The sequence below is a fragment of the Melozone crissalis genome, unplaced genomic scaffold (assembly GCF_028551555.1).
Source record: "Melozone crissalis strain CALT ecotype California unplaced genomic scaffold, PUWL_Pcris_2 ptg000004l_1, whole genome shotgun sequence".
NCBI classification, from domain to species: domain Eukaryota; kingdom Metazoa; phylum Chordata; class Aves; order Passeriformes; family Passerellidae; genus Melozone; species Melozone crissalis.
In genome coordinates this window covers 38,505,358-38,527,506 of record NW_026535782.1, presented here as the reverse complement: position 1 = coordinate 38,527,506, position 22,149 = coordinate 38,505,358, and the positions used below count along the sequence as shown (strand labels likewise).

Sequence of the window (22,149 nt, the reverse complement as noted above, 5' to 3'; positions counted from 1 at the left end):
TACAAAAATAGTTATTTTCAATTTAACAAACTCTCATTTGTTATTACTGAATTTCATTTGTTGAAGTGAACTGCAAGCACAGGTTTTTACTGCATTTTATGAGGTTGCTCATTAAGGTACATTTTTGCAACTTCTTGGGCTTGAGGTTAGCTATATGGATGCCATTGTCGTGAGTAGAGCTTGAGAATTCCTGCTGTATAGGAATAAAGCATGCAGAGAGCCTGAGCCTTGTTTCCTTCCAAAGAGCCTCTCAAAACACCACTACATACCCAGCTCCTCTTGAAACACTGAGCTCACTTTGCTTTGAGAGACATCACTGCATCTCATGTTTGTCTTATACTTTATGGACTGCAATGTAACAGCACATGCCCTTGAATTTTTATTAGTCTATGCAGAATCAGATTTTATAGAGAGCAGTACTTGTTCAGCTAAAACCAAATGCTTTATTGTCACAATACCACTTCATTGTTTTTAAAGACACTGCAGTATTTTTCAAAACACACATTTCTAATTTGGTTTTAAAAAACTCCTTTGTGTTTATCTGTGTGTCAAGGGAAAGGCAAACTAAGCCAAACACTACCATAATTCATTTTCTACTAGAACATTTGGTGATGAGAATTTCCCAAGAAGAGCATTTGCAGAGAAGCAAAAAGCTGAGCTGAGAACAAGAGTGAGCTCACCTGCAAACTTTGCTTCAGAGAGATATTACTGAAACATCCAGCACTCCAAAGGCAACATCCCATCATCCAACCCACTGACAGTCACCTAGTCACCAGGTTGTTCTTGGTCAAAATTTTCTTTATTTTTTGGAGATAGATACAGATTTTTAATCTTCCAAATGAGACAATGCTGCCTGCCCCATTATGTGGTTGTGGTGGTTGTAGGTTGTGACTGGAGATCTGGGGGTGAAGAGGGAGAAGGCAAGGCCTGAACAGTGCTGTTGTAGAAACTTCAGCAAAGGTTTTTGAGACTAAAGATACAACTTCATGGCTGCTTAATATAATTTCCTTATTGAGGGAGGGGAAAGCAGTAAAAAGTAAAAGACCTAAATTAAGCTTATGTGCTTATTTTAAAGCTTTGTAAAACCCTCTCAATCCAATTCTTGGAAAATCAATCACCATGTCTTTTTGTTCAGTCACAGCAAGAGCAACACTCTCTCACAAATTACAGTTCTCCAGGCACCCATTTCCATTAGAATGTTCACAAGAAGTTTGTTAACTAAGTTGGTAGTGACTGGCTAAGAAGATGAATAATAAAAAATGGTAAATAGTGAAGCATCAGCTCCATGTTGTATGCAGTCTTTCTTCATTCTTTTCTTCATTCATTTCTTCTTAGTCTTTCTTCATTGTTTTCTTCCCTCCACCTTTGCCATTATACTGTTAGGTTATAGCCCAAACCCAGCTGAATAACTCAAGCATTGTTTGAACCTAGCTGTATCTTTCACTAGTCCAAGCACCTATTTTTGCTTGATTTGAACAGGAGCACATGTGCGGTGACATGGGGCAGAATAGCTAAATTGGAATGGACCTATGCCATTCATTTTGTCCAACAATACTTACAGTGTGGTCCAGAACTTGTGGAACAGAGAGAATTTTAGTTTCATTCTACAGAATGTCTTCTTCAACATACAAAATGGTCAAATAATTTCAGAGGCAGATATTATAAGTTTAGGAAATGACAGAAATAATTTGGTCAGAATTGCTTGTAGCTCCTGAACTCATATCCCTTACATGCATTTAAGATGAGATGAATTGTAAATTCCTGAAGATTGGTTCTGCATCCTTGGGAGAGGTAGATGAACATGTTGAAAGAATACAGGAAAGCTGTATGATTTTCTCTTGCTTCAGGTAAAAAATTTCTCTCTCTATGAACAAGATTTATATGTCCTCTTTTTTCTTTCTACCTCCCTGCATGCTATTAGACAATTGAGATAAGCTCACTGTTTCACAAAGAGCTACTTTACTTTCTTGTTATAAGTGTCTGACTTAAACCCATTACTCAAATTTGCAATGCTGCTAAGCACTCCCAAGATATAAAGCCAAGTCACCTGAAATTTCAAAGTTCAGTCCTGTATCACCACACTATCACATCAACTACTTTGAAGTGCAAGTTAATTGACTCAACTGAATGGATACTTTAATCTCAGCGACTTTCAGCCCTGACTTTTCTCAATTTTTAAGGAGATAAGCCTCAAGAAACATTCAGGTGCTGGGATAAGATCCTGCAAATGCCCATATGACAATGGTTTACTGTCTTCAGCACAGGCTAAAAAGTAAGGCAAGGGGCCACACACTGATGTACAGAGGGAATCCCCAATCCTCAACAACTCCCTATGCAGGCAGAGCTGTCTCTTCTACAGCCTGAGGGAAACAGCATTCTGATGAAATAATAATTGATAATGGACATCTGTGTCAAAATGATAGAAACAGAGAATGGTTTGGGTTAGATGACACTTTCAAGACTATCTAGCTCCAATGTTCCTGTCACAGGCAGGGACACCTTCCATTAGACCAGGTAGCTCAAAGCTCCATCCAGCCTGGTCTTGAACACTTCCACCAATGAGGCAACCACAACATCTCTGAGCAACCCATGCCTCACCACCATCATAGTGAAGAATTCCTTCCTAACATCAAATCTAAACCTACCTTCTTTCATGTCATTACCCCTTATCCTCTCACTCACTACATGCCCCCATAAAAAGCCCCTCCTCAGCTTTCCTGAAGGCCCTCTTTAGGTACTGAAAGGCTGCAATGAGCTCTGCCCAGAGCCTTCTCTCCTCCAGGCTGAACAATCCCACCTCTCTGAGCATGTCTTCATAGGAGAGGTGCTCAAGCCCTCTGATCACCTTCATGGCCCTTCTCTGGCCTGGCTCCAACAGCTCCATGTCCTTTTTTGCTGTGGCCCCAGAGCATACAGTGCATACAGTGCTTCATGTATGCTAGTGAAACAGTCACATGTACCCATCTGAATGACAGCTTTCTCTAAACCGTGAATATTTGACTTCACAGACCTAATACGTTACTTTTCCACACCAGTGGAAATGAACTGTGACTTAAGGACCCAAGTCTTGGGGAAACTCATGGGGTTTTAAGAAGGAAATCACAAACAGACTTATCAATATTTTTCATTAAACAATTAAATCTAGCAGACATTCTTATGGCCATTGTCATGTACATCAGCAAAAATGCTTCTTCATGGATATTTTTGTAAATAATTTGACCTAGCAAAATATCCTACTACAGATAAGAGTGTTTTAAAATCCCGACTATACAATTGTGTAGTCAGAAAAACCTCCCAAATCTAATGTATTATACTGGAGCTTAATTCCAGGGCTATAGATCCAGACAAAGATATTTAGTTTGATTTTTAAATAAACTCATTCTGCTGCTCTTTTCTTTGGATGCAGCAATAAATAACATCACGGTACTTCAAGGGTCAATGCTGCAATGTGTACACAGTAAAAGCAATTTATTTTAGTTTTATTTCACAGGTGTCTATAGAGCAGTGTATTCAGCAAAAAGGAAAAAAAGCTGTGAAGCAGCATATTGTTCATCAGGATGACACATCACAGTAATTATTTCTGTTCTTCTGGGAATATAGGTTCTGCTACAAGGCACTTTTTGTTACAGCAGCAATGCTTCAGAAAAGTAAATAATAATAGTGCTTAAATAAAAGTTCAGCAAATTAGAAGATTCTCAACCTGAATTTCAACAATTGCTTTTATTTTAAAATGCAAGAGGTAAAGTATATGCTTTCCCTGTAAAGATGCATGTAACTGACTTTAACATGGTTCTTATGAGGTGCCCTGTCTGAGTATTTTGACAAACGCTAATATATTCCATTTTTCCTCAGTGAATATCCTAACAGGGTGCTTGAGGAAGCAGGCAAGTTTGGCTTTGTTTAATAGAACCTCAGCTTTGCACAGTACTTTCTGACTCAGCACTATAGGCCAATTTTACATCAAAGTTCTGTGCTGCAATCTTACCTTCTAAAAACTCTTAGCACAACAAATCTGTCAATACTTTCTGCCTAGCTACATTCTTTGGAGAAATGGCCAGCTGCTCCCATCCTGTAAGGGTTTTCTTCCATCTGGAACAAAATATTTCACACAAAATGCCATAACAGCTTTCCTTTAGACATCAGTACCCCTCCCCAAGTAAAAAGTTGTCCACTGCTGGCACTCCCACCAGGTGACACACCTGAAAGTTCATTTCTCAGTTAATGGGGATTGCTGGCTAGCTAGATCTGAACTGTGAGCAGATCTCACCCCTCAAATATTTTAATGCTTTATTTTTTATTAAAATTTCAGAAAGGTGTAAGTGTTGAACTTATCTACATTTCAGACAATTTAATTTTTCCAAACTTTTATTAAGGAAGTAGCTTCAATTTTGGCTTTAAAAAAAAAATAATGAAGTTTTCAAGAATGTATGTACATGAAATGAAAGGGTCTTATAGCATTAAATGTCTCTTGCATTACTTATTTCATGCCAAATCTGGATTTTGCTAGCTAAAGGCTTTATTTGAATCAAAGAGAAAAGTTTTGTCTGTGCATTTCTAGAAAAGTTAAGGGGCTTACATTGTCAGAGTAGTCTCTAGAAAATTAAAAGACACCAGATGACCCCATAGAACTCACTCACCTAACAGATTTCATTTTCCCTGTAGGGAAAAAGAAAAGGAGCGGCCTAGTTTGATGTTCAAAGTTATGGGTGCTTCAAGTTTTAGAAGGAAAACTGCCCTGAAATTTACCAGGTAGATAGATAGATATGATTAGGATATATAAAATAGGGTTAGGATACTTACCTGAGAAAATCTTGGACTGCCTTTGCATTTTACAAGCCAGCTGTAACAGCATCTCTCTAAAAAAACAACTGCAACTAACACCTATGCAGAGCTTGGTCCTGTAGAACAAGGATGGTAGACGCCACTTGCACGTGCTTACTAGACACAGCTGAAGTGGAAGGGTCAGTCTGTGTGATTAGGCACCAGCACCACACTACCAGGAACTGAAGACACTTTGGAACAGCAGACAAAGGCAGGCTTTAAAAGAGTTTAAAAAAAATAGAATAGGGAAAGGGGAAAAAAGTTAATTAGGTGGTTCCAGTGAGAACAGCCAATTCTCCACCCAACAAAACTAATTAAATTTCTGTCATTAATGGAAACAGACAGAGAGATCTTCTGTTGACAAGATATAAGCAGGGAAAATATGGTACACAGATGCTTTATATTTCAAGTAGAGCTGCAAACACAACTATTTGGTATATCTGAAACTACTTAGGCTCATTCCTAGATGACGAGGCCCCTTCCCCACAATTAGTCACACTGACAACAGGGTCAGAGTAAAAATGTCTTGAAGTCCAAAGAAAGCAATGAATTAGACTCAGCTATTTATGCCAGAGATGGAATCTACTATTTATGTGGTGGCAGAGGGAAAACATGAGCCTTCCGAAATGCATTCTTTTTCCCTCCCTGCAAAAAGATGTCAGGAGAAGAAACACATGTGCATATAAAAAGGTGCAGTGTATGTTTATTTTAAATAAGTACTCATACAGAGGACATTGATATCACATGGAGAATTCAGTCAGATTATCGCTCCAAATTATCTTTCCCTCATAAAAGGTACTATAAACTGAAAATTAGACTTGCTATTTGGCAGCAATCATTGTAAAAATAGTATCCATTTCCATTAGGAGGTACTTTGTTACACTTTATTCTTGGCTCACCTCATGTTACATGACTATGCAGCTGGCGACAACAATTTCCACAGAAGTTGGATCAAACTCAAATACATTATTTTTATAATAAAACCAAACAAGTCTACCCATGTGTAACTTTAGATTAGCTTATTAAGGTTTCAACTGTAACAGTTTATGCATTTTTATTTCAATTTTGAACTTTAAAATTCAGTTTATTACATGACATTATATATGACAAAGACGAAGCCATTTGCTTAATTTTCTCTGTAGTTCAGAAAGGCAGAAGTTGCCTGACACCATGATCCAAGATCCTCAGTGTTCAAATTGATGCTAAGAACTTTGTAAATGGTTTAAAAGGTGCTGTGGGTTGACCCCATTCAGAAGACAAGTACCTGTGCACACCCCTCACTCTCCTTATCTCTCCTCCACCCCCAGCAAGATAAGGAGAGTGGAGCAGCAAAGGCAAAACTCACTGGCTGGGATAAAGAGTTTAATGAATGAAGAAAAGATATGAAAAGTAAACCAACAAGTGATGCAAAGGCAATCCTTCACTACTCCCATGCCCAGCCAACTGGCAAACAACCACCTTAGAAGCCACACAACCTGCATGCCCTTCTTTCTCTACCCCTTCCTTCTTTTTATTGTTGAGGTGATGCTTTATGATATAGAACAGCCCTTTGGCCAGCTCAGGTTGGCCAGTTCCCAGCCATGGCACTCCCAATCTCCTGCCTACTCACTGTGGGGGCAGAGCAGGAAAAAGAAAGACTTGACCCTGGAAGGGTTGTTCAGCAACAGTCCAAACAACAGCACATGTTATCAACGTGGGCTTAGATTTTAATCTAACACACAGCCCCATAGGGGATGCTATGAAGAAAGTTAACTCCATCTCTTCCAGACCCATTACACAAAGAAAACCCCAAGAAGTCAGCTAATCTGCATGAGATATATCACATGTAACTCACCATTTGGAAGCCCAAAAATAAAAAGCAAGTCATCTACTGTAAAATGCTTTCAGCACATGAAGCCATGTGCCAGATTTATCAAACCTGACAGGAAACCACTATAGTCAATGCTCTGCCTAACACTGCAGCAGCGGCTTTGACCAGCGTACATTTAAAACAAGCAAGCCCAAGGCCTTCCCAAACATTCAACTTTGTATGGGATCCTGTGGGACTTGTGTCCATGTTATCAAAACAGATCTCTTTTCCTCCTACAGTTTGGACACTGGCATCTACTGCTTACTCCCAGCAGGTTGTGAGCAGTACTGTACAGTAGATACGCATAAATAGAATCATAAAATAAATAAAATAAGCTAACAAGGTGCTCAGAAAAGCAGCTCTATGACTCTGCCACATCGCATGAGAACTCAGTTTACGATGTTTGCTTACTCTAGTTCCAGGAAAAAAAAAACCAACAAACCAACTAAAATAAAACCCCTTAACAACAGGAACTATATATTCCACGGAACTCTTCTCCTTTTAAAAAGACTTCCCAGCTCCACCATGCAGGAGCCTTTATGGCAGTGACATCCACTCCTGCCCATAAATAGACTGGGAATGGAGGGCAGAAGTGATGGCCTGTGGAAAACACCAGTGTGTCTTCAAAGACCTTCAGAGCTCCTCAGAGTCTGGAGGGACAAGTGTTCATTAACCCCAAAATAACCCAAACAGCACTACTCCCAAAGACAGCAGTTCTCAATCTACCATGAAGCTCGCTCCCCAAGGGTAAAGGTGTTGAGCACCACGGATGTTTAACTCACTGAAAGACTTCAGGAGCTGGATGTAGACAGTGCATAGTTTTCTTGCACTTTAAGATGTTTAAAGGCAAATGCAGGCTGTATTCCTCTTTGGGAAACTATTTCTCACCTCCAGAGTGATACAGGAGAGCCAGGAAAGAGGTGTCCACAAACAAAACAAGAAAGGCCCCTGCAGATTAGAGTGCCAACAAAAATTAACCCGTAGCACTGAGAAAAGTATTTGGCAATTCAGTCTTACATGCAAAGGCCACTCCTGCAGAGCAGTAAAGCTCTGCTAGAACAGGTCAGTGCTTGCAGCTCAGTGCTGCTGCAGCAGGAGCTGTTTTGGGGCTCCAACCCAGGAGTAGGAGCTGACGTGGGGCTCCAGCCCAGGGGCAAGTATCTTCCCTGGAACTCAGAAACATCCCTCCACGCAGCAAGAGCTTTCTAGGAAAGCTAGTCAGATTTGAAAACGGACTAAGCAAGGTTATCTGCCCAGGGTTTTAAAGGTAGCATTGCTCACTGAAGAGTTCTGTTCTGAATTTGAGAGGCTAAGGCACAATGAAAGTGAGCAATCAAGGCCATGATTATTGGTGTCCAATTTAAACCAAACCAAGCTCCACTTCCAAGTGAGCTGAATCCACTTTAAGCCATATGGGGGGACACAGTGAACACTCATAACAGCACCTGTCAAATCTAAACAGGACTAGAAAATTCTTCTCTTTCTAAAACATGCGACCCAGACTGGGTTCAGGGATACCAGTGAACCAAACCCACACTTTTGTTTGAGGTATTAGACATTTTACAGCTTGTGCACAGCTCTGTTACTTGCCACACACCTCAATGCAGATGTATCAGAACCACCAGAGTTCTGCTGCAAAAGCTTCAGCTTTAATTCCCCTTTCTTCTCCCACACTTTTTTGCAGCAGATCAAGGATATTTGCCATTCCACAGTGTCACACAGCAAGTAAGCTCACTTCTAAACATATCCAAATAGAAGTTTCTAAACCGCAAAATAAACACAGTTCTTACAGTAAGTTAGGCAGCAAAAGGCATGTTATACCTAATATTTCATATTAAATGTAGTGTTATTAGCTTTTTTCCTTGACCTCAGTGTAGCAGTCACAAGAGGCCCTTTTGAACAAGACAGGGACTTCCACAGAACGTAACAAATTAGTTTACTTTCTGGGCTTTTTAGTCCCTGTCATAACAAAATAGTGATCATCTTGCCCGCTCTTTGTAAGAGGAACTTTTGATGCACCAGGTGTTCCTTTGTTATACGCCTGCTCCTTTGGAAGTGGCTTCTTGGCTGCTGGGGCCAAGCTTTTGTTTGTTTGCAAGTTTTTGGTTGAATGCTGACCTTTTGTGGAAGGCTGTGCTGGCTTTTTGGTCACTGCTGCTTTGGCTGAAGTTTGAGGAAGCCGTACGACAGACAAAGGTGTGCGTTCAGCAGGTTTGGATAAAGAGGCTCCAACCTGAGGGGGATTACTGGCATTTGGCTGCTTGCTGCCGGCTGATGACACATTTTTGCGTGTAGGTAACAATGGAGGTGGTGACTTTGATGCTTTGCTAACGGCAAGGGAAGGTGCAGAAGCGGAGAGTTTTAGCTCAGAAGCAGTTTTCAAGTTTCTTGCCAGGTGAGAAGTTGTTTGTGGGGCTCTCAGAGGATGCTGAGACCCAGCACCTGAGATCCGAATATCGTTTTCAGGAGGTTTTGCAAGGAGTTGCTGGGAATGTGCAAACTTGGCAACAGTGCGCAGATTTGTAACCGGCGGCCGAGCAGCCCTGGGAGCAGCTGAATTCACCTTGGTTTTAGCGACAGATACAGGTCTGCATTTAGCAGGGACACACTTCTGTTTTGAAGTGGCTGTTCCAGCTGTCCCAGACAAAAGAGATGGTTGTTTTTTAGAGGGTGAGGGGGCACGATGGAGTGCTCGTGCTGGGGAGCCCTGAGGAAGGGCAAATTTCCCCTTGGTAGCATCGGGAGACCGAATACGTTTGCGCAACGTTTCAGAGGGAGCAGGAGCTGTCCTTGCTCCTGCACGTGAAGAACTTTTGCTTCCAGGCTGTGAAGGAGCAGAAGCTGGTGAGTTGCATGCAGGAGACTCCAGTTTCTTTGAGGTGCCAGGTTTGAAAGGAGACTGCACACCTCTTGCTGAGGACCCTTGTAATTTGGACCTGACTGTGGATGACTTGGCAGTGGAAGATGGGGTCACTCTGGGTGATGCCAGGGCAGGGGACTGAGGACGTTTAGCTAACGCCTTCTTGGCACTGGCTCCAAGACCTAAAACAGGAGCAGGAGGTTTTGATGGCTGCTTTTGAAACATGTTGACAGCTGACATTGGATTCATAAGAGGAGGCTCCTGATTTCTAGCTGACAAGCTGGGGACACTGTCACTGGTGACCCCTTTCTGAAATGCCAGGATTTTTTGTTCCAGAGTTGCAAACTGAAGCACTCGGCATGGATCATATTTGAGCAGAAAACCTTGAAGAGTGTCCCAGCCTCCACCAACACGTACCATCACATGCTTGCCATGTAGCATCTGAGAATGGGGAAGAGGAGCAGAAGAACAAGAGAAATTCTTAGCTTGTTTTATTTTTCTTCATCTTACATTGCCACCTACTGAAATTGACTAAAAATAGCACTTCCTTTCTTACAGAGAAACATTTCAAAATAGAAATTATGTGATAAACAAGGATTTTGCTTCCCAATTATTTTATTAGATAGCTTCTCCTGCATAGGTAGTAATTCTGTGTCAGGAAATAATGGAAACATCTTTACAGAAGACCTTTAAACCATTCTGTAAGAATCTTTGTTTAGTATGCATAGTTCTGGGCATGGGTTGAATTTAAATTATGTCCTTGCAACACAAACTCTTATGATTGCTGACAAGAGTACTCAACAACCCCGCAAATTATAAACCCCAAGAATCTAGGTTTTGAACAAGCAACATTTTCAGGATATTCTATGGCATTTTCCTTATTTATGTTGCAAGTCATTACTGAAATTTTAGAGGCACCACAGAGAAACATTATCTTAGTTTAGTGTGGTTGTAAAAATCAATGTTTCTGGATCAAAGATCTAAAGAATGGAGTAATTACACCTATTTAGAATAAGGGATGGAATGTCAAGTTGTCCCAACCTAAATAATTCTGCAATTCTAAAACAACTCCATAAAAATGAGGTATTTCACTTAAAAGCATTGCTCTCCCCAAAATAAATATAAATTGGAGTTCTTAAAAACTACTTACTCGTATGAAGAGTATTTTATCTCCCAGCCTGTAACGTCCCTCTGACAAGTATTCAATTGAAAATCGATGGGAACAACTGCAGGGAGGATCTTCTGCTATATGTTTTACCTAGTTATTATATTGAAAGCATCTATTAGTATTTTGACAGAAGCACAAGTTTAACCATCTATTGAGTTAATCTTCTATTAAGATGGAAGACCCAAGAAGGAAACAACTGAAAAAAGGGGAAAAGGAGTCCCCAAAGAAATGCTGGGTTAGAGAAGATCTGCCTCTAAGAGCCACTTAGAAATGGAACAAATTGGAAGGGTGAGACTATTGCCAAGAAGGCAAAATAGTGAGTTTCCAGAGAAAGCGAATCTGATGGCTGACATTCCCAAAGAAACAGAATTTTTACATTACAACACAGATGACCTTTAAAACAAATGAATTTTTAAGCAGAATAGGAAAATTGTTCATCATTTCCTCTGGACCAGTTTACAAGCTGTACAAATAATTTCCTTTTCTGGATACATATTCATTTCCAATTGGTACAGCTACAGAGGTGTGATTTAAAAATTTTCTTTCAAAAGACTTTCATCAAAGCCTACTTTAACACCTGATGAAGTTTTATGGAAAGATCAAATTGAAGAGCAACATTCATTGCAGTCATAGAACACTGACACCAGAAAAATTGAATGAGATCATTTCTTATACTCAAAGAAGCAAGGAAAAGGAAGAGGGGAAAGGAAATCAATGTAGGTTCTATGCATTCCAAAACATATCGAACAGCATTTTAGTTATATTTTCAAAACAAAACAAAAAAAATGATTAAAAGAGGTGCATAGCCTTCTGTTTGAGGAGGCTCACACATATTAGATGAAAACCAGCCTGTCCATACTGAGACAGATCATACAAGTTCAAAACTAAGAGTTTAAATTAAAGCCTATATCCCACTAATCAAGTAGCACTTACTGCCTCATGTAGCTCCCCATGGTGACAACATGACTTTGGTGTGCTAAGAGGTGATGGTGGCCCAGAGGTCATCAGCAGGGTTTCTTCTAGCTCAATTTCCTTCTCTAGTTTTACAAGCACAGGAGGTTCAACTCCATACCTCAAAGACCAAAGCAGAGTGTTTAATTACTAATTTATTAAAGAAAACAAAAAGAAACAAATGAAAACAAACTTGTAAAATTATAATGGCTTGACAGACAAGGACATCTGAATCAATCAGAGGAGTAATTGCCTTGATAATCTAAAAGAAGGAGCATCTCTGAGTTTCTAGCAGAAGCCCTTCCTAAGGTAGCCTTGGTGTTACCAGAGGATACAGTAAAAATACTGCCAAAACTATACAGTTGAGGTCACATCCAATTTAGAGAGACTATCTTAAAGCTTCCAGCTCTGCACTAGACATAAATTAAGTCTACATTTAGATAATAAAGAGATACCTTCCAAAAAGCTGAAAAATTGAAACCCTTAGAATTGTATTTAATGCCCAGTGAGCTGTTCCAAGAGGTACACATTATCTATAGGATGAATGTATAACTTAAACACAGCTATAGAAACCAGCATGGTACAGCACCTCTCCAAGAAAAGAGTCCAATAAATATTTGAAAAAAAATTCTTATTGTACGATGGTCCTAGAAAAACTACTCATTACTTTTTGCACAGAATTAACATCACTAGACAGCTGCAAATAATGTCCTAACTTTGTCTTAGCTTTTACTTAGTAGGATGTGTCCTTCAATTTCTTGTTGGGAGCGCGTGTGGATCACCTACCCAGACACAATGCGCCCAATTTCCAGCAGACAAAGATACACTTGTCTTGGATCCTTGTGCAACACTAAAAGGGAAGAGAATAAAGAGGAGTTATAGTTCATATTTATTGCAGGAGGCCTATGCAATTAGGTACAGCCAAGAAAAGGGAAGATGAGGTATGCAGGACTATAAATTTCCCATCATCCTACCCAGAGGCAAGGTGCATTATCATTGACGATGCACTACATGCTTTACAACTCTAATTTTCTATTCAATAAAATCTTTAAACCCATCCTGGCACTCCTGAAACCACTCTTCCTCCTAAGAGAAATGTGTTTTATAATCTCATTTCTTGATGAGAACAGGAAAGAAAGAGACGTGAACACTTCCCATTCCCTACTCCCAAATGCAATATCACAGCCTTAAAGATGAAGAGCACTTAAAAATGACAAAAAGGAAAATACACTGATCTGTTCATGCTCATGCCTACAGACACAGCTAGGTACTTGCACTCTGGAGGTTATTATCCACAAGAAGATACACTGCAAAGGCCCCAGCTCACAAGTGGATGGCTACACAGCCAGTCAGCCTGAGTGGTTTTAAACCTCTGCTGGGAAAGAACAATCTGGGTGACTGTTACCAGTTCAGTAAGCAACAGATCTTTTCTTATCACTGCTTCAAAAGTTCCAGCTCTATCTTTACAGATGAAACCCAACATCCCTGTGATATCAATTTGATATTTGAAGTGCCTTTGCTTTAAAAGTGCTTCCTAAAGTATAGTCCAAGGATGAAGTCAGATTTTCTGATGTTGTTTACATCATCTATTCCAGTTTCTAAGTCTGCTTTTTAAAAGATCCAATTATGAAGGGTAAATCTAGAACAGAAAGTTGACAAAGCCATAATCTCAAAGCTACTTTTAGAGGCCAATTAATCTCTTTTTTAGTGTATCTGCATGTGTGTTGTGAATTTGCCAGCTGTAACAAAAGTGTTTTAATTTTCTTGAGTCCAAAAGGGAAAAATCCAAATATATCCCTAGCAAAGATCAGGACATTTGTTTTGGCTTGATGTCAAAGGGCACCCCACAATGCCTACTCTTCATTTCTGCTGTCTCAGGAGCCTCTTGATTTATTTCCTTCCCAATCATCTACACTTTTCAGGAGGTGCTGCTATATGTCCCCGATGGGAAAAAGACAATTGTCAACTTATCCTTCCCCTGTATCATTCATGAAGAATGGCTTGAAAGACTGATGAAAAACATCAGTGGAAAGAATGTTTCATCTAGGAGGCTGCAAGTCTGCTCATTTCAGCCGCCAAAAAGGCTCACAGAAGATATTTATGCCACAAAGCAAGCTTGTGTCAAGAGTTACAGACTTCAAAACACTTCTTTGCAATGAGTGAAAGCCACAGCACTGCTTATCACAGGGAAGCTAAACAGGTTCTAGTTACCTGTCCACTTACAGGAACTAACATGTTTAAGCAATACAATTCATACAAGGAACTAAAAAAAAATTAAAATATTCTTGTAACTCAGTTCTACTCTGTATTTCCTGGCACTGAAGAAAGATACACTCACTAGTTAATCAAAATTAAATATGTAAATGATGGAGTTTTCTCAACTATTTTAAAAGATGACTTATCCAGTAGAGATGCATGGGCAGTCCAGCCAGTATGAAAATAGCATTTAATTAACACTAATGCTAATTAATAGCATTAATGGAACAAAGATTTCAAAATACAGTAAATATTATGACAATTTCATACAATTACTGAAAACAAAGATAGTTCTCAGTTTTTTGCTAGTCTGCTGACAGGCAGATATCTTTCTTACTAAAAAAAAAAAAAGCCAAACAACAAAAAACAATTTGGCTTGCCACAGAAAGTTTTGTATTAATTAATTTTTACTGACATAATAGCTGGTAGAAGAGCATTTCCTTATTTATTATGTGATGAAAGTACAATCCTCTTAACTAGCAGTCAAAAAAGTTTTCTTCCTTCGTACCAGTCTAGAAGATGCTGTACAGCACCGGTTGTGCACTGGGGCAGGCATACTCATAGTTGGTAATATTTATTTTTATAACTATCTTATAAATGGGAAAATACAAGTGGTTTAGAGTAATGTTGTGTCCTGAAGTAAATGTTAATTACCAACAGGCTGTTGCCACTTCAGACACAATGCCCTGATGTTGTTACCAAATTTAACCATCTTGAATGTATTTTTCTGAGGGATTTTTGCAAGAAAAATGAGCTGTGATACCAAATAAAGGATCTTATTGTGAGTTGACTCCATGGCCCTGTGGTCTTCCCACACACAGAAAGTGAAACCACACTTTTCTCCTGTTTCTCAGTGGTTCTTTTTACTGAAGAAAAACACAGTATTTTGTTGCACAGCTCTCAGTCCCCACTTCATCCCACACAATAACTTTCAGAAGTTTGCAAAAGCATCATGCAAGTTATATTAGTCACTGATTTTTCAATGCTTGTACTTGGACACTGCCTTAAAATAAATAAGAGCTTGCATGACACATGCAGAGTCAAGAGAAAAAGTTCACAAGTCTGTAACAAGGCATCTCCCTGACCAGGTAGTGATTCACACAGAGATCAAAGCAAATTTAACAAAAAGAGAGAGCTACCTAAGCCTTCAGATTCAAAGAGGTATGTCTCATCAACTCCAATGGCTCTACACCAGTTAAGAAAGTTGGCTGTATTATCTCTGGCAAAAAAAGATCCTGATGGAGCATCCTTCTTGCATGGAACTTTTCTCATAGGAAAATTCTGGCAAGGGAAGAAAACAAAAAGTACATTGTACACATCAACAATGCCAACAGATTTCAAAGCATATTTTCAAAGGAAAATACACCCTAAATTCAGAGTACAGAAGCAGTTGTAACTATTTTGTGTTCACCTCAGTATGTATTCCACGAAAAAAGCTACACTAATATAGAAGGCATTCTACTTTATCATTGTGAATAGTCACTGAGTGAACAGTCCTTAGTTCTGCAGCCTTTGTACTCCAAAGGAACAGAGACTTGCTTGAGATTCACATTTCAACTAAGCATTGCCTCTCAATGGAAACACTGAAGCCCATCTGCAGGTCAGGATACTTTTATGGCTGACCTGTACACCTGAGTTCAGCCATCACTTTCTGGCATAAAACATAGCACCAAGTGCCAATGGATATCTTAGTAACAACCCACACTGGCAGCAGGGGAACAAACTCCAGACTTGGACTAGATCCTCCTCTAGGCAAGATTTTTACTGAAAACAAACCAAAAACCTAGTAAAGACCTTAGGATGTGATTAACAAAGAAAGCAATTTATTGGATGAGTTTATCCATCTATAAAGCCACTTTGTTGTTAATTAGTCTCTGGATACACAGCATACAAAAAACTTCTTTGGGAAGCCTCACTCACCTGCTTTTCCTGTAACTACTACTTGAGATTTAGGACTTTGTATTTTAAAAAAATCATTATAAAACTCACCCTTAAGTTATTTGTGCTACAACATTTTTCAACTGTGTTTTGAAGAACATCAATCAATTGGCAAAGCAGTACCCCATTATCAAGTTCTTCTAGCAGTTGCTCTGCTTTGACTTCCATTCCTTTAAGAAAAGAAGGTCAATAATAAAGTTACTCCATGAAGGTAAAGAAGTTTCATATGAACTTAGAGGCAAATCAAACAGCATTCCAGTGTTAAAGACTGAAAAATAGAAGAAATATACAAGTAAAATAAAATAAAATATTAGATTAATTAGATTTCAATTAGACTAACAAGATTCATAAATATAAATTAGAATTATTCATTGTGCAACCCTTAAGAGGTGGCAGCTAATAAAACTGAAATCAAAGCATGCATTTTAATGCAATTCTCCCAGCCATTCAAACTCAAATACACCAGCTCTTAACAGTACTGTAGACATTACACGTCAGTGCTGACTAGAACATTGGAAGTGCTTTGAAATTCATGAGAGAGTGATTTATTTTTAAGCTCACCCAGCAAGCCAGACAGCCAGATGGAGAGATCTTCCTGCATGGGCACCAAAGTGGCCTCGTGCCTCACAGATATCCATTGGTCATAGAGGCACACGTCTGCCAGACCTGGCCCATGCCTTGGAGTCAGGGGACTTCGGGGACTCAAGGGAAGCTCGTCTCCAAACCACACCTGCAGAGGAGTCCAGTAAGCTGAGGACAGGAGGCTCCAATATTTGCAGTCAGATAGCAAAAACTTGTGCTTTGAATTAGACTGAAGAACTACTATTCCAAGAGTGTTCACTTCCCTTTCAACAGATATAGCAAACCTACAGAGCAATCAAATGGTTCTGCTCTTGTTAGTAACTCCTGCATCAATACACTCTGCATTCCTTCTCTTGACTCCCTTGGATTCAAAATTACATACTTGCCTGAATACAGAATAATGACAACATGCATTAAATGCTTCGGGTTTTTTAAACTCAGCACATTTTAAGTCACGAAATCTGCAAATTATCGCATAATTTACTACTGATTTCTTAATCAAATGTTTCAGAGGCATTTTGTACTCAAATCATTAAAAATTATAGCATTAAAAGAGGAAATGTGTCCATGCAAGGAAGTAACACATTTCTTGAACGCAAATACTTAGCAATTCTCTTCAGAACTGTATATCTTGTAAATGAAAGGTAACTTACACTTCAAGAAAAGGACCACACTGAAATTTTGTGAAGAAAAATTTCCAGATTTTTTTTCTGAATAATTTTTGACTGAATAATACCAGAATCTTTGTGGTATTCTTTACTATTTTCCTTCAGTTCAGTGTGTATGTAAAATACATTCATTTATTTATACTTAGGTGATTAATTAGAATAAAAGGTTACTAAAAAGGCACTTCTTAATCATGATGGAAATTTTTGAATAATCTCAGGCTTTGACTTCAAAACCTTAACTAACAGCACTAAGAAGTGAATGGGTCATCTATCTGATAATAACAGTGGGTTATCCTTGTCACATTGCTCCTTGTAAAAGGGGAAAACAAATACTTTTTTTTTTAATCAGAGGTAACTGGGGAATCTAATATTTTATCTGCTTCAGGGTAAACTTTTGTATTAAAAAGAAAAAGAATTATACATGTATTCAGGATTTAAACACTTCAAAAGGCATTTACCTGAACTGCATTCTGCATGGTCACCTGCTTTACATTAGTTTCTCCTCCTGGGGAAAAATAAGAGATTTTTATTACAGTCTCTCCTGCTTTCACAAAAATCCTGAGGAAAAACACATCAGTGCTGTTTTGGAAAAATAAGAATGAGCCTAATAGGAAGGGAAGGGGAAAGAGGGAAATATCTTAGTAGCTGAAGTTTTGATCCAGTATTCAGTCAACTTCAGCTCCCTGCCCTTAGATAAAAGTGCAGTTATTACAGCAAAAGTAGCAACTAACTTTGTATGCACAAACAATGCTCCAAAGTTGGCAAGATTTTTAGGAGCTGTATGACATTTATTTTGTCAAAGAATAATGCACATTCAAAGCATTCTTGGATTTAACACTGTTGGCTCTGATTTTTCCTTCCAAGTTATCACAAGTGCATCTCATACATGTGTGCAGACAGATATATGCATCCTGAGTTTACATTAAATACTTGGAATATCATGAAAACCTTAAAACAAAGAAATAATTTTGATAAATAAGATTTCCTCTTACAGAATCATAGAACAGTGTGCATTGGAAGGGATCTTAAAGATCACCAGGTTCTAGCACAGATACATAAGAAAAATCAATGTTTTTATAAATCTCTGTTGCAATTGTGACTTTGCAGGCAGCGTGCATGCGCTAAGTTTTCAACAGAATGCTGCAAACTATTGCAGCAACATAGTTATCAGTACAAATCCCTGGCAAAAGGAACACCAAGGAAACTTAGGATACAATCCAGTCTCTTTCTCTCCTGAAGCCCACACTGTATTTTCCAGCAATACTTTCAACCATGGGAAAATCCAGCACAAGCTCTACACTGGGCTAAAGATTACTAAGTCTTTCCCTGGAGGCTCCAGGACTAAAGATGTGCAGCATTGCCAGGTTAGCTGCATGCATGTGTACTGAGGCTATTTCTCCATTATCAGTTTCCAGTGGTATTTTACAATGTCAAAAAGTTCCTATCTGTGTTTTGAAACCTGTTAAAAACTACTTACTTGCTCTGTTACTCAATAACTGCAATAAAATTTCATCTTAGTGATTCAACTGAAAACCAGATTGCCGACATTATCAGACATTTTTAACTCATCTGTTTTCATTTAAAATTAAGTATTTTTCCTCTCCTGTCCCAGATATTTAGGCTTTGTATGTAGATGGCATCTTCTTCTCTCCTGCACAACCTGGCCTTCCTATGACAAAAGACTGCAAGGCTCATCACAGAAAACACAAATCTTGTAAAAATTCTCACCTTTCATCCTACATAAGAAAGCAGAATGGTGTCATTTTCTCCTCCTTGCTCCTTCCCACTGCCTTAAACCTCACAGACTACGTAGGACCACATGTATCAGGCATTTCAAACAACTTACCTCTACGACTGGCAAATGAGCAACCAGTTTGGTTTCAGGTGAAGACACTTCCTGGTACCAGGACTGCTAGCACTTCTCAGACTTTATCAGAGACACTCCAGTGATATCTTTCCCCTTCCTTTTATTTCTAGGGAAGGAAAAAAAAAAAAAAAAAAAAAAAAGAAAGAGACATCCTCTCCTTGATGTCATTTTTCCTTCTATGAATGAACAAGGGAAGGGAAGGGTATATACCAAGCATTACTAATGAGCATGTTATGCTTCCCACAGCTTTGTCCAGGGGAATACGCTTTCCTTTGGCATAAGAAAGCTATTGTCCTTAGAGAAGCTCAATAAGAGGCTTCATTGATTAAAAAAAAAATAAATAAAACAACAGCAGAACAGCCAGTAGAGAAGCTGGTCTCATTAAAATAAGGAGTACCATATAGGCTAACAAGAGCTCTAGCATATTAACTGCCAAGGGAAAACAAAGGACAGCCTAATTCACAGGGAGCACTCAAAACATGAACAAAGCAAAATATTCACACTGCAGCTATCACAGGAATGCTCAGCATCTGCAGTTTTGTGGCATGCCTAACAAAAACTAGTCTTGCCAAAAAAAAGGAAAATAGGAGATTGAGGAAAATTGTGGCACTTGAACTTCAAGGGCCTGCTCTTCTTAAACAAGTTATTTTGTAAGCCCATATGTCAGAGCTCCCTAGAAAGCCAAAAGGCTTCACTTATTATCAGGGCATCTGAAAAACACTTAACAAAAACCCCCTCTGATGATGTGAGCTACAGCACATGAATTTTGAGTTGAAAAGTAATACAGTAACAATTGCCCATTTTCAGAAGCCAACTGTTCAGCTCAGAGATTGCAGGGAATACAGATCAATGTAGCCTTATCACTTACTGTGAGAGGCACAGGATGAGAAGACCCAGATCTGCCACCTTCAAGTAGTCTGCCTGTAAGTGTGCAGAAGGTGCTGTGGTGAGGTGAATACTGCAGCACCAGGCAGAGTCATAACCAAATCTGACTTCTTCTAAAACCAGTTGGGTTCCCTGCATCAAAAAGCTGTACATAATGAACGAAGTAAGTATCTGATACTGAATTTTGGCTGCTCCAGATAGGACTGCACCAGTTTCTACACATGCCAGTTTTATCAGCTCTCATTCAACAGGCATTTGGTGTTCAGACACTGAAGTTTGTGAAAGAAAGGAGCTCAGAATAAAAGTACACTGTAACACATCCCCCGCACAGCTTCAGGCCGTGCCATTCCCATTTCCAGGCAGACCTTGATACCCTCAAGGTCCCTTGGGACTGAATAAGCCCATCACAGTAGAAACAATTCTTTTAATAATTCTTCCCCTTCCTCCTACTGTTTCTGATGCTGTTTCTTCCCTGTTTCCCCCTCCCTGCTTCACCCCTTTAGACAAGGAAAACACCAGAAACGTGAGCTTTTCCCAACCAGGGGGCAATGAGCCCAGTTCCAAGCTCAGTAAGCACAGAGATCCCCCACCAACCCCACTTTCAGAAAACCCCTCTTTTTTGCTGGTACTTCTGCTGCCAATGGCTCTGTGGGATGGAAGGAGAGGAGCTGTCACCTAGCCACACCTTGTAGCTGGATCAATAGAGAGACACTGATTTACTGGGAGACAGGTGGTCAACCACAAATTATATACTAGGAGAGGCAAGAATTGCTTTCAGCTGGTTGAGTGCCAAACCTCCAGTGGAGAACTAGAGCTATGGATCGACACCAGGTAAGGGAGATGAGAAAAACATCCCTATCTATTGACATGTAGCATAGGGACAGGCATTCCTCAGGAAAGGGGGTGCAGACACACCCTGGACATGACCCACACAGACTTGTGAGGCCACAGTTTGCCTCTGCTCTCCACAGAGATGCCCAGCACTTTGACCCCAGACACTCTGAGAAACAGCAGAGTCAGCAAATACTAAAGCACTTAACACAAATACTTCAAGGTGTTAACACATGCTCTTAGATCTCCATGAGATAGCCTGCTTAGGATCAGCTGTATCAGGATGTATGGATCACTCAGTGGGCCCCAATCAGCAGGATGTGCTACACTAATTACAACCCATTCTGTAGCCCAAGATGAACCGAGTCCAAATCCCATTTTACTTGACTGGACAGTTTACATGTAAACAAACAAGCAAACAAAATCCACAACTCTACAGATAGCTAAAACATCGATGAAGCAGCCATTGACCTAGCTTAAGTGGAACCTAAAGGGATTCACAGGCTCATTAAACTGCCTTCTGTTAACAGGCTCATTAAGAAAACACTTGGGTAGAAATGCTTCTACATCTTCACCCTATATTTAGGATATATAACATCATCTTCTACTCCATCAACACCCAAAGGTAGTCACAACAGTCTAACCCAGAGCAACCGGCTTAGTCTTGACAGTGCCTACCAAAACCCATGTTTATAAACAGATCGAAATGAAAGAAGCTGTCATGTCAGTATCTGTTGAAACATACTACAGGATAGTCAAGATTTTTTTTACAGACACATCTACCAACATGCAAAAGAAAAGGGGTAGGCACAAGAGACTGAACGGAGCCCTACTCCATCACTACAGCAATTTCAGAGCCTTTTTGTTGCATTACTGAGTCAACAGGAGCTCTGCTTCCCTAGGGAGGCCTCAGAGGCACGAAAGAGAAAGAACCAGACTGGTCAGTCCGAGATGATGGGCTTTAAGGTGGCAACCAACTCCTTACATTAAGGAATGCTGACTGTTCTCTCCAGAGACTGCCTCTCCACACCTGTCCATGGAGCGCACACAAGCAGAGGCAGCGAGCACGCTCTCCCCTACCAAATGGCAACAAAGGGCCCGGGTACACCTGTCAGAGCAGAGAAACCCACTCGAAATCAGGGAGGAGCACTTCGTCTCAGCAGCCGCCATCTCCGCAGGAGACATGCAGACGGCTGCTTTCCCACAGGAGCATCCAGTTTGGGCAGAGGCTGGTTAACACCAGACACACTGCCCCGGCTGCTCCCTCACACACACAGGCAAGTACTTCTCTCCCTCCCATTTCTAACCCACACTTCTTCCAGCAAAGCATTTTTCGGCGCCCATTTAGCAGGCTACTGGCTGGCCACAGACAGGAGTAGTTAATTATGACTTAAATACAGAATCGTGTATTATTCTGAAAGATCCACCCGGTACAATTTCAAATGCATAGGCCAGTTGGGCTTTATAGCTCCC

General features: G+C 39.8%; 1 protein-coding gene across 1 annotated transcript; it reads right to left on the bottom strand.

The window, feature by feature from the left end:
* Positions 1–8,606: 8,606 nt before the first annotated feature.
* On the bottom strand, positions 8,607–17,572 carry GAS2L3 (growth arrest specific 2 like 3). The gene is made up of 8 exons (XM_054278797.1): positions 17,552–17,572; positions 16,405–16,573; positions 15,895–16,013; positions 15,045–15,186; positions 12,436–12,499; positions 11,632–11,770; positions 10,681–10,788; positions 8,607–9,971 (listed from the first exon to the last, which is right to left on the bottom strand). Exons 1-8 carry the CDS (start codon positions 17,567–17,569, stop codon positions 8,607–8,609), a joined length of 2,124 nt encoding a protein of 707 aa, XP_054134772.1. The 5' UTR covers positions 17,570–17,572.
* Between the last annotated feature and the right edge of the window lie 4,577 nt (positions 17,573–22,149).

Excerpts from the sequence above, each read along its gene's own strand:
- GAS2L3 (XM_054278797.1), bottom strand. Across the intron at positions 15,187-15,894 it reads GTAGCACAAATAACTTAAGG|AATTTTCCTATGAGAAAAGT; the intron begins GTGAGTTTTATA and ends TTCCCTTGCCAG. Across the intron at positions 10,789-11,631 it reads ATGGGGAGCTACATGAGGCA|GTAAAACATATAGCAGAAGA; the intron begins GTAAGTGCTACT and ends TATAATAACTAG.